At 52.4% G+C, this 27,893-nt stretch overlaps 1 protein-coding gene across 1 annotated transcript; it reads left to right on the top strand.

Annotated features, from left to right (window-relative positions):
• Nucleotides 1-5,472: 5,472 nt before the first annotated feature.
• Nucleotides 5,473-19,640, top strand: LOC308548094 (cone-rod homeobox protein; the record flags this gene model as incomplete). Its single annotated transcript, XM_081119109.1, has 4 exons — nt 5,473-5,541; nt 17,399-17,533; nt 17,909-18,060; nt 18,996-19,640. Exons 2-4 carry the CDS (start codon nt 17,434-17,436, stop codon nt 19,638-19,640), a joined length of 897 nt encoding a protein of 298 aa, XP_080975235.1. The 5' UTR covers nt 5,473-5,541; nt 17,399-17,433.
• Between the last annotated feature and the right edge of the window lie 8,253 nt (nt 19,641-27,893).

Here is a 27,893-nt window from a genome sequence, read left to right as displayed (position 1 = left end):
TGGCCTCACAGGAACACAGTAAATGCCACCACCCCCGGAGTTGGATAAACCGAGGGGCGTTCACGCTGCATAAGAGTGACCCGCTGCCAAGATCCGATGGCTACTGCTTCCCGCACCGGCGAGGGCGCACCGCGCTAGTGGTGGCCGCGGGATCTGCAGGGCTTTGCGGGGACACAATCCCTTATAGATCCAGTAACATCCAGAGGCCCACGTCGTCTTTATCCACAAAGTTTTCTCCTTCTTGGTACCCAGACGTGGAGGAGCAGGAGGGTCCCTCCAAGGGGTCCTGGGATGAGCGCAGCTCTGTAGATTCCGGGGTCACAACAGGGTCTGGCGAGAAATTTGAGGCGTAGGAGCCCTGAGGCTGGACTGGGGCCGCCGCTGGAGCTGGAGCTGGAGCCTGAGCTGGAGCTGGAGCCGGAGCCGGAGCCGCGGGGACCATGCCCTGGGCGCCCTGCCCAGGGTCCCACCAGGCCTGGCTGTGGCTGGAGACGCTGGGTTCTGCCTCTGGGAAGACTGCGAAGGGCCTGGGCACAGCGGGGCTGCAGAAACCTGGGCCCTCGGAGCACACGGGGCCGGAGGAGAACACTGGCTCCTCGGGACACATAAAGTCCTCGGGGAACACAAGGTCCTGGGGGAGCCCTGCCTCCTCCGGGAACGCGCGCTCCTGCAGGCGCACAGGGCCGGCGGGCGCAGGCGCAGGCGCGGGCGCGCGGGCTCCGAGGCCCAGGGGCGCCCCGCGGGCTCCAGGGCCCTGCCGCCTGGGCAGGCCCAGCAGCCTAGCGACTTTGGCCCTGCGGTTCTTGAACCACACCTGGGGGGAGAGGGGACAGGGAGCAAGTGTTAGAGGGGAGACGCTTCCAGCACCCACCTCTGCCCAGGTGTGAGGCTGCTCGGGTGAGAAGGGCCCGCCTCACACCTCTCCCCGGGGTGGCCCGGGGTTCCGTGGCCTGGGGAAGGGGGCTGGGAGGCACAGAAGGCAGGAGGAGCAGGGCTCGGACACCCAGGGGCCAGGAAGGGCTCTGCCTGCCTGAGAGGATCTCGGGGCTCACAGGGGCCCTGAGGTCTAGGCCTGGGGAGACCCGAGGGGCTTCGGTCGGAGCTGGATCCTGTCGGCCAGTTTGCACCACACAGGGTTGAGGTGGACTCGAGGCCCAGCCCTGAGTCCACACGGTGACCCCTTGCTATTGGGGTGACCCAGGGCACACTTGGCCCCTGGCCTCCGTCTCCGTGTCTCCACCTACAGCGCGGGAGGCGGGCGGGTCCGTGGGGTGACCCCGGGTGCGCGGGGCGCCTGCACCTGGACTTGCTGCTCCTGAAGGTCCAGCCAGGCCGCCAGGGTCTCGCGGTCCTGGTAGGTCGGGTACCGGTTCCTCTCAAAGAATTTCTCCAGCTTCTGGCGCTGCTCGGCGCTGTACACCGTACGCTCCTGCCGCCGCCTCTTCGTGCGGGGTGGGGACCGCGAGGAGCCTGGGCAAGGGGAAAACAGGGTCAGAGGAGACCCACAGGCAGCCCCAGCCCCCCAGGGCCCTCCGTCCCGTCTGGGCCAGGCCCGGTGAGCAGGTGGGGTCCCCTGAGGGCAGCGGCTGCGCCGTGGCCGAGAGTGTGGCGTCTGGCCCAGGCGCGCTGGTCCGGGCCCGGGTGCCCAGGCGCCCCAGCGTCAGCCGCCCCCCGCCCCGGCCCTCGCCGCCGGCCCCCTCACCCGAGGGGCGCCCGGGTTCTTGCATCCTGGATGCTGCGGCGCCGTCTGCGTCTGAGGCTCTGTGCAGAAAACCTACGGCTTTTATGCCACCTCCTGGGCGAGCCCACTGGCCACCCAGGGGTCCTGGGAGGGACTCGGCCCGCCCTCTGCCCCACCCCTGGGTGAGTGGCAACCCGCCATTCATTCTTCATTGGGCAGCTACCGCAGTTGGCCGGGTCCTGGGCGCTGGGAAACCTCAGGGACCACACAGCCTGGGTCCTGCCCTCAGGGGGCTCTAACTCAGGGACTCAGGGGGACCTGGCATTGGGTCCGTACGGGGTCCCCGTCGCAGGAAAGGGTCCCCCCAGTCAGCCAGCCAGTGCCCCGGGGTCACCCTAACCCTCCCAGTCCTGGGAGCCCCACCTCGCCCACCACCCTGCTGCTTCCCCCAGGTCCCCAGAGCCCCCCTGCCCTTCTCCAGTCCATTGTCCAAGCTGCCCCCCAGGTCCTGCAGGTGGGGAGACTTCAGACACGCTGGCCCTGGCCATGGTTTGGAGCCGGGGCTGGTTTTCCTGTGCGATGAAGGGGGGTAAGGGTTTAGGGGGACAGGTAGCTGGTTTCCCTTGTGAATGGATGACCTGGGTCTGGTCTATGTGTCACTGGTCATGGAGTCCAGCCCCTCAGAGCTGCACAGGCCCACGTCTAAATGTCAGACTGGACTCCTCGCTTGTCCAGGGTCTGCTGGGGCTCGGGTCGGGGGACAGTACAGCTTACACTGCTCACCCCAGGGGACTTCTCTTATAATCAACACGAGTGACAATTAACTGGGTGATTGAATACAAAAAGAAACAAGCTAAGAGCTCTCCTGGTAGGTCCACCTCACCGTCGGAACTGCCTCTCTTGTCTCGCGGTGGCATCTCTCAGAACTGGACATTTTTTCTGCTTCCTGGGAACTTAGTGGTCACCAGGATTCTTGAGGGCCTTGATGTCACCCAGGGATAACCTAGCAATGTCCTTGGTTTGTAAAATGTGACCAGAGGCCCCTTCTCTCTAATGCTTGAAGGAAAACACGGTATAACAAACGAAATGTTGAGTGTAACACTTTACTGATTGGATTGGCAAAGATGGGACGAGGGACTCGCCTGAGGTTGGGGGAGGGGCTGAGGAATCCGGCCATGCTTGGGGGGAGGGCTGGTTTCTGAGACAGACTTGGTGATACCTGTCAGTGTCCCTCAGCCAAAGACCATCAGAAGGGACCCTGAAGATGAATCGGTTTTGTCCAGACTCCTTTCCTTGTTGCAGGACCCTCATGGGGTCAGGGTAAGCTTGGCTGAGAAGGCTCACGGACCAGTGAGCTGGAAATTACCCAGGAGATCAAATTCAAAATTAAATAAAACACACAGAGCCTGTCTGGCGGGGCTCAGAGGTTGAGCATCGACCTAAGATCTAGGAGATCACAGTTGGATTCCCGGTCAGGGCACATGCCCGGGCTGGGGCTCAGTCCCCAGTCAGGGGTGTGCAGGAGGCAGCCAATCAATGACTCTCTCATTATTGATGTTTCTATCAACAGAAACCTATCTATCTATCTATCTATCTATCTATCTATCTATCTATCTATCTATCTATCATCTATCTATCTATCTATCTATCATCTATTTTTTAAAGAACTTAAAACATAACCGGCATTTATATTTTAAAAAAACAGGATGAAAAAACCCATCATTTTTATTGAGGTCTAGCTTATCATTTTGAACTGCTACTTAGTGTTCTATAGTGGAAAATATCACAATCCATCAACACTTCTCATCTAACAGGTTGACAACCTTCATAAACGCTGGGAAGGTGGGCCTGGCAGGGCGACTCGGTTGGTCGGAGCATCAGCCCAACACGCCAAGGCTGGGAGTTTGGTCTCCAGTCAGGGCACATACAAGAAGCAGCCAGTAAATCCATAAATGGGTGGAACAGCAAACTGATGTTTCTCTCTCCCCCCCTTTCTCTCTCTAAAGTCAATAAGTTAATTTTTTTTTAATCTTAAAAAAAAATAAATGCTGGGAAGGCAGTGGTGACCAGGAAAGCCATGTCCCTAGGAGTATAGCAGTTTATTTAGCCAATAAAGATGTAAAAAGATGCACAAGCTCACTGATACTATTTTATGAAACTATATGTTACAATTCAGGGATGTTCATGGCGCCAGTGTTCACAACAGCTAAAGAGTGAGCAAACCCAAACCGCTGTCAGGGGCGACAGCAGGAACAAAACAGCACAGAGGCAGACAATGGAATATTACTTAACCATAAAAAGGAATTAAGTACCAGCCGGAGCTTTGACAGGAGTGAGCCTTGAAACATTGCTGAAAGTGAGAGAAGCTGGACACAAAAGTCATACATTGGAGGATCCCATCTATCCGAAATCTCCAGAACAGACACAGCTGTAGAGACGGAGCTAGATTAGTGGTTGGTGGGGGAGGGGACATTTGGAAAAACTGGTGGTAAGTAGGGGTTTCTGTCTGAAGTGATGAAAATATTCTCAAATTGATTGTGGTGACGGATGCACGACTCTGGGGGTAAACTATGAAACAGTGACTTGTATGCTTTAAATGGGGGACTTTTGTTACAAGGATATATAACAATAAGAAATGTAAATGGCCCTGGCGAGGTAGCTCAGTTGGTTAGAGCGTCATCCTGATAAACCAGCTTCCAGTTCTGTCCTTGGTCAGAATCAATCAACCAATGAATGCGTAAGTAAGTGGAACAACACATCCCTGTTTCTCCTCTTTGTCTCTGTCTAAATCAATCAATCAATCAATCAATCAATCAATCAAAATAAATGAATGCAATGCTCATTTTATTGCCCACTAGGTTGATCCAGATGAAAGCAATGACTGCATCTAGACCTGGGGGTTCCAGATGGGGGAATGTGGTTTTTTCTTGCCATTGATGGAGTGTAGGCTGGTGGAAGAATTTTGGAGATTTGGAAGCCTGAGTCGGTGACATCTGATAAAGGATCAAATGTGCACAGTATCTTTGACTCAGTGGTTTCATTGTAAATATATATATATAAATCCTGGGAGAATTCCTGTCTGCTGTGAACTAGCACAAACATAGTTGGCCGTGAGCTCATTGTGAAAGAGTCCACAACACAGGTTACATCAGGCATCTAAACGGAAACACACAGACAACAGATGATGTACCGATCAATTGAAAATGTGACCAGAGGCTCCCAGGAGCGTGGGAGCAAAGGACATCCAAGGTCAACTCAGACCGTTAGGGGAAGGGCTGAGCTACAGCCTCACAGGTGGGGCTCTAATCTGGTCTGAAAGTTCCCAGCAAAGTGCTGGGTCCCTGGGAAGAGCTGGTTCCCAGGCCAAACAGCATTCTGCCTCCCCCAGCTCCTCTCAGTGTCTCACTCCTGACTTACTCAGAAGGTTCCAGATAGAATGTACTTCCTAGAATTGAGTTCCTGGGGCTCTCTGCAGAACAGTGTCCCTGGGGAGAGGCCCTGAGCTCTCATCTAAAGGAAAAACTACTCTCATGGGCTAGCTGGAAACTTCTAGTCTAACCAGGGTCCACTCTGCCACCTGGGTGCTCCTCGGGGCAGCCTCAGGGTGTCCTCACCACAGTCTCTGGGAGCCTCAGCTTCCTTCCCCAAGACTCCCCCCGGGGAATGGCCAACGTCTGTGCCATAAAAACACACCCTCCAGGAATGAGTCATTCTGGAGCAGGACATGGGCCGGGGGAGGGAGGAGAGATGTTCAAAAAGTGTAGACACAAGCGTCAGGCTCTCCGGTGACCCTGAAGGTGAGAGCCAAATGGGAAAACACTAACCAGGACGACGTGGGAACGAGACATCTCGGCTTCCAGGTGCCCTCTCTGACCCTGTTTCCTTCTCCCTCTGCCCTCAGTCTCCCCTCTCACTGTCTCTGTCTCCTGCTGTGTGAGAAGGGGGGTCTCAGTGTGTGAGAAGTCTCAGACCCCCTCGGATCATTTCAGGTAAGTAGGAGTTTTCATTCTACCTCAACTGTCTGCTCCATCACAACCGCAACACACACACACACATACGCACAGTCTGTCGCTTGTCCCTCCCCCAAATCTGATCTAATTCCCTCTGTTCTGCTGAGGCTGGCGGGGCCTAAGAGGATTGGAGCATTTGCTAAGTGGGACCAGGACAGGGTCAGGGAACCAGCTGTGGGAGACCCAGGCGCCAGGGCGGCCACAAGGGGGCGGCAGAGGAGATGGAGACACAGGGGCAGAGGGGAGGGGTGAAGGGAACAGGGAGCACTCCCGGCCCTGGAGGAAACAGGTGTTAAGGGTTAGGAGGATGCATACTCTTCTGGCTTCTTTTGTTCAGCATCAGAGCTGTGAAATCCATTTGTGTTCTATGCATCTCATTATTTCTTTGGGTTGTGGAAAAGCAGCTGCTCTCAAAGGGGTTTAGACAAATGCTTTTCTCCTGTAACCTATCAAGTTTTAGAACATTTTCACTTTTTACCACCCAGAAAGTTCCCTCATGCAACTTTGCAGTCAATACCCCCTCTCCAGACAATTTTCTCATTAAGAAAATATTGAGCCCGGCCGGGCGTGGCTCAGCGGTTGAGCACTGAGCCATGAACCTGGAGGTCATGGTTAGATTCCCGATCAGGGCACATGCCTCGGTTTCGGCTCGATCCCTAGTGCGGGGTGTGCAAGAGGCAGCCGATCAATGATTCTCTCTCATTATTGATGTTTCTCTCTCCCTTTTCTTTCCTCTCTCTGAAACCAATAAAAACATATTTAAAAGTAAAATAAAATGGTTTTCTTATTAAAAACAAATAAACAAACAAACAAAAACAACAGCAACAGGTCCCACAGGTTAAGTGCTGAGTCCCACAAGACTCCTCTGCCCCCTTCAGACAACCTTGCAAGTCCAGGTTGTCACCTGTGGTCCTGACCAACCAGCTATAAATTGGATGGTCCTATGACCCCCTTTGGTTTTGTCAACCTAAAATTATTAGGAAGCAATAATCAAGCAAAAGAGTTTCTTTGGGATCAAAGAATTGCAATTCGGGATTCACAGGTTTGGGTAGCAACCCAAATAGTGTCCCAGTAGGAAGCAAAGGTCAGTTTTTTTTTAAAGAAAAAGAAAAAAAACACAACCAGGATGTTTGCATAAGTTGTTTAGAAAGAGTTTTGATTGGTGTTGGAGGCAGGAAGCTAATCTGGACTAAGCACAAGTGGTTGCTAAACTATCACTAAGCTGAAGTCCCATTACTGTAGCAAGCTGCAGAGTCCTTGAAATATTTGTGGTTTGGCCTAGTTCAAAAATTCACAGTTTCACCTGGTGAGGACCTGCACGAGGCCTATTTCCTTAATTGCCTCCCAGCCCCATTAAAAAAACCCTTGGCAAAGTGACTCCATTTTATTTCACCCTTCACAGGTGTGGTGGATTTGCTAGAGCATTTCACAGAACTCAGGAAAACACTGACTTACTAGATTACCAATTTATTCTAAAAGGATATTAAAGGGTAGGAACACCTAGTTGAAGGGGCATATTTGGCAAGGTCCAAAAGGGCCCCAAATATAGGGACTTCTGTCCCTGGACAAATTGGGGTGTGACACCTTCCGGATATGTGGATATGTTCTGGTTCTCTAACCTAGGAGCTTTGAGCCCCATCCTTTTGTTTTTTTACGGAGACTTCATTAGATAGGCATGATTGATTAGATCACTGGCTATTGACAATTGAACTCAGTCTCCAGACCCTCCTCCCATCCCCGGAGGTGGGGATAAGGGGATTAAAATTCCTACCTTTTAATCCTGCCTTGATTTCCCTGGAAACCAGCCCTTGCCTACCTCGCTAAGGGTTTTCGGAGAAAGTAATCTCATTAACATAACAAAAGACACTTTTACCACTCTCCTCTCAGGAAATTCCAAGGATTTAGAAACTTGTCAAGCTTATCACATGGCCTTAGATTTGTAATGTAAATGAATAAGAAATACCATATAGTTCAAAGAGAAACTGTATCATCACTTTGAATTTCTAAGAAACATGAAATATACTACTGCACCCTGAAACATGCATGTCTAGATTTGCTTTTTTGCCCATTTTCAGGCTGTCTGCAATCACTTCTTACTCATATAATACCAAGAGGATTTGTCTGTAACTGTGGTTGTACTAATTTAAGTTGCTGTGGTGGTGGTAACTGAAGTTGTACCATCAGTTCCACCGACTGTCTTGAATTTGAAGGTGGTGGAGGAGCCACAGTATTCACAATTTCTACAATTTCTTCATTGTAAAGAAAAACTGACACTGCTGAATGAGTGTTTCCACAACAGGTTGATGGATCTTAGTTTTTCAAAATCAGGTCTCATCAAGGTTGGCCAAAAACAGATGGATATGTTGTCTGCTGTCATTAGGTTGATTTTATTTTGCTGACTAACCCTTGGTCAAACTGCCTTTGAATATTGTCTTGATCAGTTGTGTTCCCACTAACATGGTAGAGTCCTTCAGTACAGAATCCGTGGGATCTGGCAGAAGGAAGGGTAGAGTGAACTAGAGCTGTGTGAGGAGAATCTAGGGGTGCTGGCTCTGGGGATAGAGCTTAAAGGGCAGCCATCTGGATTTCTGTGCTAAGTCTCAAAGATACATTTCTTATTTAAACCAGACAACAATGTGTCTGGGCTGTCTGTCACCACTTGTGCCAGTTAAGCAGAGACAGGGTTGAATCATATATGAATGTTTATTCCAATATTGCTTCAATATGGGAGAGCAGTAATGGTCATCCACGAAAACTTGCTCTGCTGCCCCCCCATAAGCCAGCTGCTTATATTGGGTAGAGGGACAAAGATTACATAGGAAAGTAGGAATTACAGGCATGGGGAAGTAGGAAAGGTGGGCTGGGGGTCGCAAAAGGGTTCACAAAGGGTGGGTGCCTCCGGGACCTGATTACAGGCTATGTGGGATGGAGGTTGAAACGATTCCATCATTTCAGGAACAAGGTTGTTAATCTTTCCATGATGATAGGTAGTTCTCAGAAAAGGAGAATGGACCGTATTCCAAGAGTGCAACTCCTAGCCAGGTTAGGAAGTGCTTTTTCTAATTAGAACAGAACAGTCACAATTAACAGAACATGATTAATATTTCTTATAACTATAGCTAGCAATCACGGTCAACAGAGCATGATCAACATCTCTGCTCCTAACATTATCATAAATCACATACAGATACTATCTTTGTGTCTGGCCTCACTCAGCATAATGTTTTGTGAAACATCTATAACGTTGTATATGCAGTAGACTGTTCCTTTTTAATTGCTGAGTAGTACTCCATTTTATGGCTGTGTCACAGTCTATTCTTTTACAGCCTGATAGACATCTGATTTGTTTACCATTTGGGACCAGTGTTAAAAAAACAAACTGAAAAAGTTGCTATGAACATTTCTGTCCAAGTCTTATGGTGGGCATGTTTTTAATTTTCTTCGATAAATATAGCCATGCACTGCTTAACAGGAATACATCCTGAGAAATGCATCTTTAGGTGATTTTGATGTTGAGAAAACATAGAATACACTTACACAAACCTAGATGATCTAGCCTAGTACACACCTAGGCTGTATGGTCTAGCCTGTTGCTTCTGAGCTACAAACCTGTTACTGTATAAAACAACGTGAGGTTAAATCATGTGAGGTTAAAGCACAAGAGAAAATGATTCTATCAAGAGACGTGATAAACATGAGATATATAAGGCTGCTGCTGGAGTAACATGGCATAGTTTTACAGCACTTTTTTTTTTATAAGTAGAAAGAGTATACTCAAAAATCATGTTAAAAAGTATAGCATAGTAAATACATAAACCAATAACATTGTCATTTATTATCATTATCACGTATTATGTACTGTACATAATTGAATGAGCTATACTTTTATATGACTGACAGTGTGGTAGGTTTATTTACACTAGCATCAGCACAAACACATGAGTAAGGACTTGCACTATGGCGTTAAGATGGCTATAATGTCGTTAGGTCATAGGAGTTTTTCAGCTCCTTTACAGCCTATGGGACCACCGACATATATGCAGTAATGATGTTGACCGAAACATCATATGTGGCCCATGACTGTACCTAGGGATTGAATTACTGGATCAATTTATAGAAAAAATAGTTCAGCTTTATTGAAAACAGTCAAGCAGTTCTCCAAAGTGATTGTATCATTATAGTCCCAGTAGCAAGGTATGAGAATTCCAGTTGCTCCACAACCTCACCAACATTTGTGATGTCAGATTTTTTCATATTAACCATTTTGGTGGGCATGTAGTGGTGTCTCATTGTGGTTTTAATTTGTATTTCCCTAATGACAAATAATGTTGAGGGGTTTTGTGTGTGTGTGTGTGAGTGTATTGGCCATTTGTATATCTTTTGCGACATGTTTCCTCTAGCTATTTTATTGAGTCGAAGAAGTCATATGCACTCTGAATACAAGGTTTTTGCCATATGTGTATTTTGCAAATACTTTTCAACATTCTGTGGCTAACATTTTCTTTAACTTAATGATGTTTCTTGAAAAGTAGAATTTTTCAATTTTGACCAAATCTAATTTATCAGTTTTCTGTTTTGTGGTTATTGCTTTCTGTGTTCTGTCTAAAAAACCTTTGCCAACTCCCAGGTCAAGAAAATATTTCTTTTTTTTTCTAGGAGGTTTATACTTTTGCTTTTTCACATTTAGAATCTATAATCTATCTCAAATTAATTTTTGTGTATTGTGTGGGAGATTGAGGGGTTTTTTTTGTTTGTTTGTTTGTTTTTTGTTTCCCAGTTGTTCAAGCACAATTTATTGAAAAGATCTCCCCGTTAACTTGCTTTGGCACGTTTGTCAAAAATCAGTTGACTGTAAAGTTTTAGTCAATTTCTGAACTGCCTGTTCTATTTCATCAATCTATTTGTTCTTATGTAATACCACACTGTCTTGATTACTGTAGCATTACAGTAAGTCTTGAAGTCAAGTAGTATAAGTTCTCCAACTTGTTTTTTTCAAAATTGTTTTTACTGTTTTAGATCCTTTGAATTTCTATACAGTCTTTTGAGTCAGCTTGTCAATTTCTACAAAAACATCCTTCTGGGACTTTGATTGCAGTGAATTTAAAGGTTAGTTTGAGAAGGATGGACATCTTAACAATCAATATTGAGTCTTCCCATCTATGAACATGGCATATTTCATCGACTCCGGTCTTTTAAAACTGCGTTTTATGATTTTCAACAGGACAATTCTCTGAAAGAAGACATGAGAGGATTTATGGGTGGATGGGATGTGAGAGGTGAGGGAAAAATAGAGGGAGCAAAGCTAAATGCCAAGCAGATTTCCTCCTGAGCGACTGGGTGTAGATGAAAAACAAAGTGACTTGCTCCAGGGTACCTACTGTGGATTTGCACTCAGTGTAATTGACCCCAGGGCTAAGTGCTTGACCTTCGAAAACCCACCTCTCCGCACCCTCCCACCCTGGGGGGACTCTGAGCCCCAGAGCCAATTAGTGCCAAAATTCCAGGAAGAGGGGCTGTAAAGATGAGCCTGCAAGGACCTGCTTGCTCTTCCCTCTCCCTGCTGGCCATCTTCCCTTCCCTGCTCCCGTGGGCCAGATGGGTCTGTTATAGGAAAGATTCTACCAGCAAGCAGCCTCTGGACTGGTCTCTGAGGGTCAGACGACCCCTCCCTCTCTCCCTGTCACCCCTGGCTCCTCAAGCTAATGAGACCTGCCCTGATTCCTCAGCCAGGCTTCTGGCCTTAATCTCTCCTAACAGAGGGCTTGGGGGAGGCCAAGAAAGAAACAGCCCCTTATGGTGAGACACAAGGACCCAGCCACAGGCGGGATTACCGTGATCTCATACACGTATGCGTGGTGCCCACGCGTGTGTGTGAACATGTGTGTATGGGGAAGCACGACAGACCCACGTGGGACCGGGAGCCCAGGGAGATATTAATTTCCAGAGAGAGAGAGACAGAGAAGGGGACAGAGAGAAGAAAACACAGAGCGCGATAGAGACAGGGACAGTCAGACGTGCAGAACAAGAGAGGTGACAAGAGAGGGAGAAGAAATGAAGAGGGTGGATAAAGAGGGCCCGAGGCACTGGGGGTAGGCTGGAGTCACAGGGGGAGGTGCACAAGCAAGGAGACAGGGTCAGAGAGACACAGGCTGAGAGAGACAGAGACAGAGAGAGACACACAGGTGCCTAACCGAATAAGACAGACGAGTCACAGAGAGAGAAAGAGACAGGAAATAAGAGAGACCAAGCCAGAAACACAGGGGCAGGGACAGAGAGAGGCAGAGATGGGGAATGCAGGAGGGGCACACAGGCAAATTGGCAGAGGTGGTGTCATCTGAGGCCTAAAGAAAAGAGAAACTGAGGAACAGGGACCCCAAACAAAGAGCGGTGGCGTGGAGGGAGGGAGGGAGACAGAGAACAGGGAAGTGTGAGGAGCTGATGTCCGAACACGAAGACACAGGAAGGTCAGAGGTGGGAGCGATGGGGGCTGAGGCCAAAAAAGGAAATAAAAGGGAAACAGAGGCAGGACACGGGAACACGGGGCGGGGCAGAGATGAACCACCCGGCAGGCAGACTCGGGGAGGGAAAGGATGGCCCAGGAGAGGGACCCGAAGAGCCCTGCTTCCTCACTTTTCAAATGGCCTCTCAGGAACATCCAGCATTTTCCTCCTTCCTCTTTTATGGGACAGTAGCCAAAGCTGGAGGGACATCAGTTAGAGCTAAGGAAGAACTTCCCTGAGGAGTAGGGGCTCCTGGTCACAGACAGGAGCTGGGGCCTCCCTTCCCCATCAGCCCTAATTGCCAAGATGTCCTGGTGGGGAGAGGAGGGGATTAGGCCGACCGGTGCCCCTCCCCCTCCCGGCCAATGTCACCTCCCGGTGCCCAGTCCAGTCCCCCACCCGGGCCAGGATTACCCTCCCAGATCCAGGCCACACGGCAAATGACATCACTCCCAGCTGCGGCTTAAAATCTCCCCATGCGCGGGCCGTTTCCTTCAGCCTCTGCCATCTGACAAGGCCGTCCAGGACCTGGGCCCTGTCCCTCCTTCCCGCAGGTGAGTGTCCGCAGGAGCGCGGGAGGGGACAGAGGGAGAGAGGGGACAGGAGCGGCACAAGTTGGAGTCATTTGATTCCAGACCGCTTTCAGCGCAGGGCACAGGGGCTGGTGCGGAGTGTGTGGCGTTTGCGAGCCAGTCGCCCAGGGAGCAGCGGTTCCATCCGACGTCTGGGGACACTGCTGAGTTGTGACTGCAGCAGGAGAGAGCGAGCTGGCCGGGGAGCTGGCCACCGCCTCACGGGGACACTGGAGGATGCAGGGCAACGATGCCATCAAGCTCTCTCGGTTTCCAGGGCTGGGGCTTCTCGCCCGTTTGAGGGCACCTTGAGCAAGTCCCTGCGGTGTTTTCTTTTCTTTTCTTTATTTTTTTGGAAGAATGTTTATTGTTTTGAGAGAGAGGAAGGGAGAGGGGAGAGAGAGAAACATTGATGGGCTGCCTCCCGCACAGCCCCCCTTCCCGCCCTGGGGATCAAGCCCACGGCCGGGCATGGAACCGGCGACCCTGCAGCGGCCGAGGACGCCCAACGAACCGAGCCACACCGGCCAGGGAGGGATTTTTTTAAAGCTCATCACCCCTGAAACCTTCCCATCAGTTGTGCGTTTCCCCACTAATTGCCCGTCTCCCCACCGAGCCTTGACTTCCTCCCATGCCTGGCAAGTGGTCAGGATGCCTGAATATTTGTCGAATAGATGGATGGATGACAGAAATAGAGTTGAGGCGACACACACCGAGGGCCAAGGTTTGGGGGCCACAGCGGGAGGGAGGAAAGAGAGACAGACTGACTGCCCAAGGGGACTGGGAAATGGACGGTCACAGTGCTGGGAATTGATTTCGTGGGGACCTCGCTGCTCCCAGAGGCTCTGGCTTTCCCCTGTCCCATCTCATTGTCCCACTGCATGGAGGAGCCCCCCAGGGCCACCAAGATCTGACAAAGCAGGACCTTGAATGAGGCTGAGCTGGGGGGAGTCTTGCCAAGGCTGACATGGAGCTACGGAGTATGTGTTTAAAACTGCCCTTGCTCGCCATGCGGCCTTGGGCCCTTCACGGGACCTTTCTGAGCCTCAGTTTTCTCATCTTCGAAGTGGGGACAATGGCAAGTTGTCACGATGATTCAGTCAGATGAGCCACAGCAAGCTCGTGTCACGGGAGGGGGCTGGCCTCATTCCACTTTGGGAGAAACCTGGGTAGACTTGAGGGTCAAGGCCAGGGCTCTGGGGCCTGAGATATCTGGGTTCTATTCCTGGCTGTGCCACACACACCTCGTGTGACCTTAAGAATTGACAGACAGACAGCCTCAGTTTCCTTATCTGAGAAATGGACATCCAGGCTCCGTGGAGCCGTGGTGAGTGCCCTAAGAGGCCACGCAGCTTGGTGATCAGGAAGGCACAGGCTCGGGGGACAGGTGCTGGCTCAGGGGACTTTCCTCTGAACCCCCGTTTCCTCCTCGTGATATGGAATGATAACAGGAAGTTTTCACTGGGTCCCCGAGATCTTGTTCCGAGGCCCCGGGGACAGTATCTGAGCGCTTGGGGATCCCAACTGGGGGTCGTTCTGGTTGTCAGCTGCCTGACCTGGGGTGGGCACCTTCCTCCCCATCCCTCAGGCTCAGTTTCCTCACCTGTAGAATTTAATTTTATTGATTGATTTTAGAGAGAGAAACACTGATTTCTGGTTCCACCTATTTATGCCTCATTGGCTGAGTCTTGTATGTGCCCCGGCCCGGGATCCAAGCCCCAGCCTTCACATATAACCACCTGGCCAGGGCTTGTTACTCTCTGCTCCAATCCTCCCTTCCTGTCACTGTCTGAGGAGTGGCAAACCCTGGGCCCTGGAGGCCACTATCATTATCAACTGCTCAGCCTGGAGCTAACAGCTTCCCCCACCAGGCTCTGATTCCCAGCCATAGGTCGGATGGCCCAGGGAGAGAGCCGTAGTCTTTCCGGAGGCCTGTGCTTAGCAGGGTCACCTGGCGCCTCCGCAGTTTCCATGCCAAGGACGCCGGACGTGGATGCTTTTGTCCTGGGTGCTGCAAATTGTCCCAAGCAGGACACGTTCAGATTCTCTCCGTTTCCACTCTCTCCGGAAGTTCCGATGGGACATCATCGCTCCCTGGAGAAGAGAGAGGACACAGGGAACCCCGGCTGGGGCTGGGAGAAAGGGCCGTCAGGAGTCCTCCAGGAATCCTGGGTCCTCGCTTACAGCCTGTGTGTGACCCTGGGCAAGTCCCGGAGCCTGAGCCCAAAGATGTTCTCATCTGTAAAATGGGAACATAATAGTAAGACCGTCTCTACCTCCCTAGGCTGTGCTGAGGGCTCAATCTGCACAGAGAAGTCTTGGGTGTGAGTGATCTATGGCTGTGCAACAAATGACCCCCAAGCTTGGAAGCTGAAAACAGTAAATGTGCGCGATGGCATACAGCTTCTGGGAGACAAGAGTCCCCGAGCAGCATGACTGCGTGATTCAGGCTCAGGGTGTCTCATGCTGCCGTATTCAGATGTCGACCAGGGCAGTGGTGTCAGGCTTGACCGGGGGCTCATTCCCATGGCTGTTGGCAGGAGGCCTCAATCCCTCGCCGCGCAGACCTCTCCATAGGATGGCTTGAGCACTGTCATTTCGGTGATGTCCTGTTGGTTGTCCACGTCAGCTCTGCTCAGTGGGAAGGACAATTCAAGGGTGGGAAGACTAGGGTGAAGCTTATTGGGCACTGCCTCGGGCACCAATAGATTCTCAGGGTTTAATGTTTTTGCTTTTATTACTATTATCAGCACTGAGCTTCCCCATGACCTTCCTATAGGGTCCTACGTAATCTTAGTCTGCTTCCCCCCGTGATTACTTGTTCCAGTCACACTGGATTCCTTGTTTCTCCTACAAGAAAAACACACACAATTCCAGCCTCCAGGCCTTTACACCTGCTGTTCCCTCTGCCTGGAAAAGCCTGGACCCTGAGACCTTGCCTTGGCCGATACCGAGTCCTCCACTTGGCAGCTCCAAGGTCACCTCCTGACTGAGGACCCTTATGTTATTACCCCCATTTAATTTTCCTCAGGGTTCTTGAAACTCTTTTGGATTTTCTAAAAACATTTGGATTTTCTAAAAAAATCTGCTTCCTTGTTCACAGCCTGTTTCTCTGACTTGACGCTGGACAGAGATCCTGTGTGTGTAATTTCTTGTTACATCCCTAGTTCCTAGAGCACAGGAAACTGTCGAAAAATATCTGCCTCGATTTATAATAAGCAGAACTCTCCCGTCCAAGTGAAAGAGGAGACAGACGGGCGGTGAGAGGCGGCTGACAGAGCTGGGGACAGCCTTGCAGTGTGTCGTGTTCAGTAGGTGCACAGTCCTGCCCAGGCGCCGCCAGCTGCCGAGGGGCCTTTGAACCGGGGACGGGGTTCCTGGCTCAGGACAGCTCTTGTTGGTGTCTGGAGGAGCTGCGAGCTTTTCTGAGGCATCTTAGTGAGGACAAGAGGGGCCCTTAGAAAGGTCCTCATGTTTTTATCTTCCTTTTCTTGATTTTTTAATGTTTTAATTAATTAATTAAAATTTTTTTTTTTTTTTTTAGAGAGAGAGTGACTTGCTGTTCCCCTTATTGACACATCATTGGCTGGTGCTTGTATGTGCCCTGACCGAGGATTGAACCCACAACCTTGGCCAATCGGATGGAGCTCTAACCAACTGAGCTACCCGGCCAGGGCAATGTTTTGGGAGTTTTTTGGGTTTTTTTAGAGTTTATTGTTTTTGTTTTTGAAAAGGTTACACGTATTTATGGTTAAAAAGTTATCCAAACTGTAAAAACAAGAGGCAGCCACTTTTACCCTCTCTGTGCCCCTCCTGGAAATGTCTTACACATAGACCAGCCTAAATAATAATAATAATAATAATAATAATAATAATAATAATATATAATCATTGCCTGTTTTAAAAATCACAAATGGCTATGCTGTACACCTGAAACCAATATATTGAATGTCAATTATAACTGAAAATTTTTTCAAGATTTTAAATTAAAGTAAAATAATAAAAATCACAAATAGCGTGCTCAGCACCATATTTTTTCTTTGAATATAAAAATATATATTGTATATATTATATACTTTATGTTATATATAACGAGGTAGTTTATGGTCTCTAAAACACACATACACACAAAATTATAAATTTTAAATTGCAATTTAAAAATATTTCTTTCTTTTTAAAGAATAGTTTATTGATTTTTAGAGAGAGGGAGAGAAGCATCGATGTGAGAGCGAGACATCAATCGGCTGCCTCTTGCATGTCCCCCACCAGGGATCAAGCCCACAACCCGGGCATGTGCTCTGATCAGGGATCGAACCGGCGACCTTTTGGTGTCGGGGCCAATGCCCGACCGACTGAGCCACACCAGCCAGGGCAGGATCAGATTTTTTAAGGCACAGAATAGAAGAAGGGCTTTTATTTGTGGCATCCGCTACAGCTTCAGCTCTGCTCTACAGACAGAGTCTCAGTGAAGCTTTGAGGACCCTTAGCAGTGGGCCATTTTTATAGCTGGGGAAACTGAGGCACAGAGGCCTAAGGTCACATAGCTAAGAGGCTGAGGCAGGATTTGAACCTAATCTTCCTGTCACCATGAGGTAGCTGGGGAGTGTCTGAGCCCTGCCCGCCCTTCTCTTACAGGCCCACCGACCTGGGCCCCAAAGGCCCCGAAGATCATGATGGCGTATATGAACCCGGGGCCCCACTATTCCGTCAACGCCTTGGCTCTGAGTGGCCCCAGTGTGGACCTGATGCACCAAGCTGTGTCCTATCCAAGTGAGTACAGTCTCCCCCACCACCCCAGGTGACTCCCATCGGTGGGGCCTCTGGGGTCCCTTGTCCTTAGGAAGAAGATGGCAGTCACAGGGGTGACATCAGGGCCATACACAAATGCAAAACACTCCTGCATGCCACTTGGAGGGGAGCATATGGACGTTCATAGAAATTCAGGATGGTGGTTCCTTCTGGGGTGAGGGAGTGGGGAGCGTTCTGGAAGGGGGACCCATTCCCTGGGGGGCAGAGTGAGGTCTAGAAGGTCAGGGCAGATGAACACCCAGAAAGGGCTCCGTGGGGTCCCACATGCCCTCGGGGCCACACGCCAATGGGAGGCCCCGGTCACCAGGGAGTCCCATCTTCCTGTCCCCCACCCAGGCGCCCCGAGAAAGCAGCGGCGGGAACGGACCACCTTCACCCGGAGCCAGCTGGAGGAGCTGGAGGCGCTGTTTGCCAAGACCCAGTACCCGGATGTGTATGCCCGCGAGGAGGTGGCTCTGAAGATCAACCTGCCTGAGTCCAGGGTTCAGGTGGGGTATCTGCTCCCTGGGTCCTCCCACCCCTTCCTGGGACCCAGAGTGGCGGGAGGAAGGAGAGGTCACAGAGTGGCAGCCAGTCACAGAGGGCCCTAAAAACCCTTCACCCCCCGCCCCACACGCTATTCACTGGCCTTGTCTCTACCACTCTCACTCCACTTCAGCCCACTGGCCCCTGTCCTTCCTCTAACATGCCTGCCAAGCCCACTCCGCCTCAGGACCTTTGCACTCTCTGTTCCCTCTACCTGAACGTTTATCCCCCATCACCCCGTTCAAGATCTTCACCAACCAATCTAGTCACCGTGCCAGTCAACCAGACCTATACCGACAGTTGAATTGGAAGTTGCGATTTCTCCCCATCCCCCAACTCACTGACCCCCCATCCTGCTCCATTGGTTCTTCCCCAGTATTTATCACCCTCTCAAATACTGTGTGATTTACTGGCTTCCTGTTTATTTACAATCTCTCTCTCTCAACTAAAGTGTCACCTTCACCGATGTAGAAGACGGTTAATGGGTGTTTATTAACTGATTGGATGAATGTATATGTGTGTGTGTTTGTATGACTATGTATGTACACATGATCGGATGGATATATGTGTGTATGTATGTACAGTTATATATATATAGGCGTATGATTGTATGTATGTATTGATGGATGAATGTATTTATGTGCATATAAATGACTGGCTGGGTGGATGGATGGATATATGTGTGTTTGCACGAATGTATATATACAGTTGTGTGTATGAACGATTGGATGGATGGACGGACGGATGGATGGATGGATGGATGGAATGCCCCCGGCTGACTGCGAAGTGGAGAGGCGTGACTGGCACGTCTCAGCAATAAGCGGCATCATTCCTGGGCACCATGAGGGCTCTCCTGGGTCCCCTCCCCGCTCACCCCCCCCCTTTCCTCTGCCCCCAGGTGTGGTTCAAGAACCGCAGGGCTAAGTGCCGCCAGCAGCGGCAGCAACAGCAGCAGCAGCAGCCGCCGGGGCCACAGGCCAAGGCTCGCCCGGCCAAGAGGAAGGCAGGCGCACCCCCGCGGCCCTCTGCTGACGTCTGCCCAGACCCCCTGGGCATCTCGGATTCCTACAGCCCCCCTCTGCCCGGGCCCTCCGGCTCCCCCAGCGCGGCGGTGGCCACCGTGTCCATCTGGAGTCCAGCCTCACCGTCCCCTTTGCCCGAGGCCCAGCGGGCTGGGCTAGTGGCCTCAGGGCCTTCTCTGACCTCGGCGCCCTACGCCATGACTTATGCCCCAGCCCCTGCTTTCTGCTCTTCCCCCTCAGCCTATGGGTCTCCCAGCTCCTTCTTCAGTGGCCTGGATCCCTACCTTTCTCCCATGGTGCCCCAGCTGGGGGGCCCAGCTCTCAGCCCCCTTTCCGGCCCCTCCGTGGGACCCGCCCTGGCCCAGTCCCCCACCTCCCTGTCAGGCCAGAGCTATGGCGCCTACAGCCCTGTGGACAGCTTGGAATTCAAGGACCCCACAGGCACCTGGAAATTTGCCTACAACCCCATGGATCCTCTGGACTACAAGGATCAGAGTGCCTGGAAGTTTCAGATCTTATAGAAGCAACTGTCCATCTCCCTCCACCTCTTGCTTAAATCCGCCTCCCTGAAGCTTAGATACCGGGTTGGCAGCTCCAAGAAAGCAGCAGGAGCCAGCCATCCTGCCAAAGGCTGTGGCCACTTCCATTTCCCGAGCAGCTTAACCCAACACAGCCCACCCCTTTCCTCCCTGGGGGGGCTCCTCCCTTCCCTGGGGCAGCTCAGCAGGGCTTGGTAATTCCCTCAACCCAGCACCATCTCGTACTGATTCGAACGGGCATTTTAAACCATGAGCCCCAGACTGGTGTTGAGAACTTGCCCCCAAACTAAATGAAACCAAACTTGCACTTGACTTGGGGGTAATATTTAGGTTGGAATCGAGATGCCCTTGAACAAACAAGTAGGGAGAATCAATTCCTTTACTTTCCATGTGAGACACGTCTTTAGCATATGGCTAGAGATCCTTCTAGAACTTCCAAAGACAGACTGTAAGAGGCTTCATCATGGAACCTTAGGCCAATCATACAGTTAAATCAAGAACATTTATTCGGCTATTTTAACAGACTTCACAAATGTCAGGTTTACTTGGTAGATGAGGGGGGCTGTTTGCTCTGTATCTAGTATTTATTTCTTCTTAGTATCGTCTTAAAGGTACTTCAGCCTTCATTCATCGGACACTGGGCACATTTGGTAGGAGAATGGAAGGCAAGTTGCCTGACCCGTGTCTAGTTTTTTCCTTTTGTTCTAGGATTGTCTAAAGGTGAAGTTCACCCAGACGTTGGAGGAACTGTGGTAGTTGCAAGGGGTGGACCAGCTCTAGTTGTGGGTATGTCAAAGAGAATAGGAGGCGACAAGCTTCCCACCTATAAATATAGAAAAGCCGGAGGGGTAAGGACAGATTTGGAGGAAGGCCCACATTTCAAATAGATGATCCCTCTTTTAGATTCTTTGCTTGCAGTTTTGATTGTGGGATTGGACAACAGTGCTTGGCCTGGAGCAGCACCACATTTCTTTCAATATAATTTGACCCTCAGCAACAGCGACAGCACTGGGAGAATTTCAGAAGGAGTCAGGCATTTTGACACTCTTGGAAGTTTGGTGCTTTGGCCTCTGCCTCCTCATCCTGACTTGTCCTTTCATTTGTGGCTTGGGGGAGGCAGGAGCCAGGAGCCTTTCACTCGTGGCTTTCACAAGGCATGGGGTAGAAGACAATAGGGTGGGAAGGTGGTGGTATGCTGATAGACGGCTAACAACTATTGTTTGCCAATTTCTGTGGTGTAAATACTCCCACTGTGGCTGAGTTCAAGGCACCAATCTGAGGTCACCGAACTCAGGGTTGGGAAGAGATGTGTGTAATCTGTGTTTATGAGTTAGTAGGAGCTGGTTCCAGGCCCCCAGAGCAGGAAGAGGTATCGGGAGGAAGCCTCAGTGTAAAGAGAGGCTGGGAGGCATCAGATAAATGTTCTGGGTTCAGGCCAAGAGACGTCTTCACATCTTCAGGCACAGTGTGATCACTAGAGGCCACAGAGATGTTTTGCTCAATATACCGCTGGGTGATCTCTTATGGGCCTGCGTCCTGCTGGGCTCTGTGACATTAAACCAGGAGAAGCTCCGAATCCAGAGTGGGACACTGATAAACCGAGGAGGATGGCACAAGCTGGGGTGCAGGATGGGGGATCCAGACAAAATTCACAGGGGACAGATGAGAGGAGACCACGCTGTGCTCTGGATCTGTGTCCAGGTTGGGACCAGAGCGCAGTGTCAGTCATTCATTTTGTAGACACTCCCACGCTCTGTGCCAGAGGCCAGGGTCCTGGGTGTAAACAGGACTTGGACACGCCCTCTCTGTGCAAACAGTTCAAAGGAGGCTCGGTAAGGGGGTTCCGGGAGGGCCTGATAGATGGATGTGGCATTCTGAAGGAGGGTAGGGACACAAGAGACCCCTATCCTGGGGTCTTCCGAGGACTTGGCAAGAGCGAGGAATGGATCTGTTAGGAGGCTCCTGGGCTAGTCCCCGGAGCTGCGGTTCTCCAGCCATCGACGTCAAACGGTCTGCTCTCCAAAGCCAGGACGAGTGACAAGGGAAGTGGGGACAGTAGGAAGGGGCCACGGGCCCTCTGTCTTCCCCTTTCTCACTCCCTGGACTTCTAGGTCCCCATCCCTGGCCCCTCTCGGAGTGAAAATGATTAAAACATTGAATCCCATTTAAAGTCTGAGTGATTTTTTTTATTTCGGTGGAAGGAAAAGCCAGAAAGGTAGAAACAGGGCGTGCTCTCTCTTCCCTCTCCCCCACCTTCTGTCTCAGGGGCCTGGGCCCCCCAAGTGCTTCCTCCGTTTCCCTTGCTGCCTCCCTAGAGCCAGTGCAGCAGGGCTGCAGGCTCCAGATGACCCGCCTCCACCGCCCCGGCCTCGCTGCGCCCCTGCGTCCTGCCTCAGTGGCCGCGACAGGCTGAAGGGTTCCCATCGACCTCTGCGGCTCCATCCTACCTCTTTCTCCCTCCACCTCTTGTCCTGGGTCATTTCGTTCCCACCATTTCTCGCCAGTCCCTTCTCTTCTCTCTCTCTTCCCCTGGACCGTCTCCCAGGCTCCCAGGTCCATCTGTTTTTGCTGTATTTTTTGCCTTTTTCGTTCTTCCTCCTGCCCATTCCCTTTGCTTCTGACCTTCTGTGTCTCCACCTCTAGGTCACCTTTCTCTGCTTCTGTCCCTCTCCGCTGACTCCCAGGGGGGTTGCTAGGGTCAGACAGACTTGCTGTCCGAGCCGGGGCACAACCACTGCTGGTCACATGACCTTGGGCGAGTCATTTTCCCCAGCCTCAGTCTCCCCACCTGGGGCATCAAGAAGACCCACTTTGAGAGAATTAAATGAGATTATTATACTAAGTAGGTGGTCCTGAAGACCGGTCCATGCTAAGAGGCCAATGTACAGTTATTTATTTTTGTGGTTAAAACACACATCCCCTAAAATGCACCATTCTTTCCCATTTTGAAGTATGCCGGTCAGTGGTATTCAGTAAATTCACAGAAGACACCAGGAACAAAAGGCCGCATATTGTAGGACTCCATTTATCGGAACTGTCCAGAACAGGCAAATCCTTAGAGACAGAAAGTAAATTAGTGGCTGCCCGGGCTGGAGGGAGGGGGCGGGGAGGGACTGCTTAGTGGGTACCGGGCTTCTGTTTGGGTCACAAAAAAGGTCTGTACTGAGATAGAGACCCAGCAGTCCCACTCCTAAGTGTGTACCCCAAAGAACTGAAAACAGGTGTTCACACACAACCCTGTGCACAGTGCTACTCTCAAAAACCAAAAGATGGAAACAGCCCGAACGTCAATGGACAGATGAACGGACAGCGAACGCGCTCGGCCGGCCGGAGCATCGCAGCCTCTGGAAGAAACGGCGCCGGCGCCGGCTCCGCGGGGACCCCGGTGGCATCCCGCTAGGCGGCTCCTTCCCACTGAACTGCCTGGGGCGACACCGCTCAGTGAAGTCGCAGGGGTTTCGGAGCAGTTCTGTACCCGGTCGTCTCTACACCGTATGTGTGTTCACCGCCCCAAGGCAACTCTGAATGTTTATCTTAACCGGATTTTTTTTTTTTTTTTTTGACTTGTGCTTGTGTCATTCGTGGCAGCTTTATTCACGGTGGCCTCAAACTGGACACTCCCCAAATGTCCGTCGACAGGTAAAGGGAGAAGCAAACAGAGGTGACGCTGACGATGGGACATTCCTCAGCAGTTAGAAGCGATGACCTGGCCTGGGGGGGGGGTCAGTGGGGGGAAACAGGGACATCGTAGCACTTTCAACAATGAAGATTAAGAAAAGGCAATGGCCTGGCAAACAGCAACTTGGTGCACAGCACGAGCGTGACGGGGACTCCGGGTCCAGAGCCGCACCTGCCGGTGACCGCACCTGAAACTAGACGAGGGGCCTGCAGTGGCGGCGAGCAGCGGGCGTCAGCCGGCGGGATTCGCCGCAAGGGGATCTTTTTGGGTTAGAAATGTCCTATATCTTGCCCTGGCCGGCATGGCTCAGTGGTTACAGCATTGGCCCGCTTACCAGAGGGTCTCGGGTTCGATTCCCGGTCAAGGGCACACACCTAGGTTGCAGGCTCGATCCTTGCCCCCGCCTGGGGAGTATGCAGGAAGCAACATCCCTCTCCCTTCCACTTTCTCTCTAAAAATAAAAAAATAAAAATCAATGGAAAAAATCCTCTGGTGAGGATTAACAATAACAAAAACAAAAATATTCTAAATCTTGATTATGGTGGTGGCTCCACGACTGTCTGCAGTTGTCCAAACTCAGCAACTGTAGGCTTCAAGTGGGTGGGTGTCACAGGATATGTGCTGCACCCCAGTACACGGGGTGGAAGGGAGACGGGCGACTACCCTGAGCGGGTGCCGTCTGCCAGGCACGGGAAAGCCAGTCCCGAGCGCTCAGAAACCCCCAGGCGCTCGCTGCTGCGCTCAGATAGGCGGGCTCATTACCCCCACTTCCCAGGGAGAGACTGAGGCAGAGGCAGGCCGGGCAAGCTGCCCCAAGTCCACAAGCACCAAGTAGAACCGGGGCTCCCGGGCGTCTGGTTGGGATGCGGCCTCTCCTGGGGCCTGGCCCTGCACCCTCCTCGTGGTCCCGCCTGCCACTCCCCCGGTTTCTTCCTTCTGGGCCAACCCTCAGGCCTGAGTCTGTCTGCTCCCTTTCCCTCTCCCTCTCTCCCCTCACCCCCTGGTGTTCCTCCTCCCTCCTCTGTCCCTCCCGATCTCTGAGACCCTCCCGGCTGTTTCCTTTGTCCCTGAACCGGGCTAAAGCTCTAATCCGATTGCCCAGCCCGCCCAGCCTGTGCAGGCCGCTGGAATTAGCAGGGATTAGCCTCAGGCCTCCACCGCGGGGGAGGGCCCTGCTCCGAGACCCGCAGCTTTCACTAAGCGATGCCTTCCCCCCATCCCCTCCTGCTGAAATCAAGCCTGGGACCCACAATAAGAAAAAATCACGGCCCTGGCCAGTTTGGCTCAGTGGTTAGAGCGTCGGCCAGTGGACCAAGCGGTCTCCGGTTGGATTCCCGGTCAAGGGCACTAAACCAGGTTGTGGGTTTGATCCCTGGTTGGGGCAAGTACAGGAGGCAACCAACCTCTCTCCCTCTCCTTCCTCCCTCCATTCCATTCTCTTTGGGAAGCAATGGAAAAAATATCCTTGGGTAAGGATTCAAAAAAAAAAAAGAAGGAAATTACAAGGATCTTATGCAAACTTTCAGGGTCTCGAAAGGGAGGAAACATTTCTCATTTTGTTTCATGAGGCCTGCATAACCTTGATATAAAAAAACTGGCAAGAACAGCCCTGGCTGGTGTAGTTCAGTGGTTTAGATCCTCAGCCTGTCATGCAAGCGAGGGTCCACGGTTCAATTTCCTATCAGGGCACATGCCTGGTGGCCTTCGAGTGGGCTCTGAAGACATTCGAGGAGGCAGCTTGGAGGGTGGGCGACGTGGGGCTCCCAGGACTGGGAAGGGATAGGATGACCCCTGGGCACTGGCTGGCTGACTGGAGGGACTCTTTCCTGCGATGAGCACCCTGCACGGACAAAATGCCGGGTCCCCCTGAGTTAGAGCTCCCTGAGGGCAGGACCAAGGCTGTCTTGTCACAGATTTCCCAGCCCCCAGGACAGGGCCAACCGCAGTAGCTGCCCAGTGAAAGAATTAATCAGTCACTGTGGCTCCTGCCCCGGGCTGGCTGAGTGCTGTGGGGAGGAAGGATGGTTCCCAGGACCCTTCAGGCGAGCCCTGAGGGTGGGCTTGAGCGAAGATGGTATTTAAGCTGCAGGCCTTCTGCACAGAGCCTCAAACGCAGACAGCGCCGCAGCATCCAGGATGCAAGAACCCGGGAGTGTCACGGGTGAGTGGGCCGACCGGGAGGGCTGGGGGCACAGGGTGGCATCCTGTGGCTGACGCTGGAGGCTCCTGGGCATCCAGACCAGGACCAGCTTGTCTGGGGGGGCCCAGTGAGCTTGGGGATAGAATTAAACAGTGGCCCCTGCAAGTGTCAGGTGGCTTCAGTCGTTGAATGAGGGGAGGGGAGGGCCGGGTGAGGGGAAGCCCGCCTGGGGCCTGCCTGCCTTCCCTGGCTGTGGGGCCTGTAACAATAACAATCCAGGCGCTGTTATCAGGCCCATTTCAGAGACGTGACCACTGGAGCCTAGACAGGGTCTGAGCTTCCTGCTCAGGGGTCTGAGTAGGAAGGCGGAGGGTCTGGGCGGCGGTCCAGACGCCACACTCTCGGCCACGGCGCAGGCTGCCCTCAGGGGACCCCACCTGCTCGCGGGGCCTGGCCCAGACGGGACGGAGGGCCCTGGGGGGCTGGGGCTGCCTGTGGGTCTCCTCTGACCCTGTTTTCCCCTTGCCCAGGCTCCTCGCGGTCCCCACCCCGCACGAAGAGGCGGCGGCAGGAGCGCACGGTGTACAGCGCCGAGCAGCGCCAGAAGCTGGAGAAATTCTTTGAGAGGAACCGGTACCCGACCTACCAGGACCGCGAGACCCTGGCGGCCTGGCTGGACCTTCAGGAGCAGCAAGTCCAGGTGCAGGCGCCCCGCGCACCCGGGGTCACCCCACGGACCCGCCCGCCTCCCGCGCTGTAGGTGGAGACACGGAGACGGAGGCCAGGGGCCAAGTGTGCCCTGGGTCACCCCAATAGCAAGGGGTCACCGTGTGGACTCAGGGCTGGGCCTCGAGTCCACCTCAACCCTGTGTGGTGCAAACTGGCCGACAGGATCCAGCTCTGACCGAAGCCCCTCGGGTCTCCCCAGGCCTAGACCTCAGGGCCCCTGTGAGCCCCGAGATCCTCTCAGGCAGGCAGAGCCCTTCCTGGCCCCTGGGTGTCCGAGCCCTGCTCCTCCTGCCTTCTGTGTCTCCCAGCCCCCTTCCCCAGGCCACGGAACCCCGGGCCACCCCGGGGAGAGGTGTGAGGCGGGCCCTTCTCACCCGAGCAGCCTCACACCTGGGCAGAGGTGGGTGCTGGAAGCGTCTCCCCTCTAACACTTGCTCCCTGTCCCCTCTCCCCCCAGGTGTGGTTCAAGAACCGCAGGGCCAAAGTCGCTAGGCTGCTGGGCCTGCCCAGGGGGCAGGGCCTGGGAACGGGCGGGACGCCCCGGGGCCCGGGAGTCTGCTCGCCTTCGGGCCCTGTGTTCTCGGAGGATCCTGAGTTCCCTGGAGGCCCAGTGTGCCCGGAGGATCCTGTGGTCCTCACCAGCCCTGTGTACCCCGAGGGCTCAGGTTTCTGCAGCCCCGCTGTGCCCAGGCCCTTCGCAGTCTTCCCAGAAGCAGAACCCAGCGTCTCCAGCCACAGCCAGGCCTGGTGGGACCCTGAGCAGGGCGCCCAGGGCTTGGTCCCCACGGCACCGGCTCCAGCTCCAGCCGCGGCTCCAGTCTGGCCTCAGGGCTCCTACACCTCAAGTTTCTCACCAGACCCCACTGTGACCCCTGATTTCACAGGGCTGAGCGCACCCTAAGACCCCTTAGAGGGACCCTCCTGCTCCTCCACGTCTGGGTACCAAGAAGGAGACGACTTCGTGGATGAGAAGGGCTGGGACCCCTGGATGTTACTGGCTCTAAGGGACTGTGTCCCCGCAAAGCCCTGCAGATCCTGCGGCACCAGAGGCCACTAGGGTGTCTGGCCAGTGCGGTGTGGACTGAGCGCACCTCCATTTATCCAGCTCGGGGAGGTGGCCTTTGCTGTGTTCACTGTGTGGTCACCGCGCGCATCCTGCGGGTTCTCAGGCCTGGGAGCGGAATTGCCACCCCCCCCCCCCCAGCATTTTCCGCTTCGGTGCTGCTGCCTGGGAGCTTCCCAGTGCAGCCTCATCGGCCTTTTAACTTGACCGGCATTAAACCCATGAATGTTTCTGGGGGTAACTGATATCTTTATACACCACTAAGTGTATTATTTATTCCTTCATTTGGTTGTTTACAGAGTCCTCACGAAGTGTTATTTTAATCACCAAGGCCTTAGGTACATCTTTGTGTAGGTTAATTTCTAGTACTTTTTTGTTGTCTGACAGTTTGGAGGGTATTTTAAAAGCTGTCGTGTTTATAGGATTTGGTCGACATATTATTTTGTTATCAGTTGACTATTCTTTTGAGCCAGAGACCTGGCTCAAATTGTTAAAATTCTAATAACTTTTCCAGACATGGTTTTGGGCGTGATAATTTGCAAATTAATAAAGTGCATGGTTCTCCTGTAGACACTGTTTCCTGCAGAGTCCGTGCGTGTTGCCCCTCCTGCGGTGTCCCTACCC

This window comes from Miniopterus schreibersii, assembly GCF_964146895.1.
Source record: "Miniopterus schreibersii genome assembly, chromosome: 18".
Taxonomy (NCBI): domain Eukaryota; kingdom Metazoa; phylum Chordata; class Mammalia; order Chiroptera; family Miniopteridae; genus Miniopterus; species Miniopterus schreibersii.
Note: the sequence above shows the minus strand (reverse complement) of the source record. Positions and strands in the feature narration are given on the sequence as shown.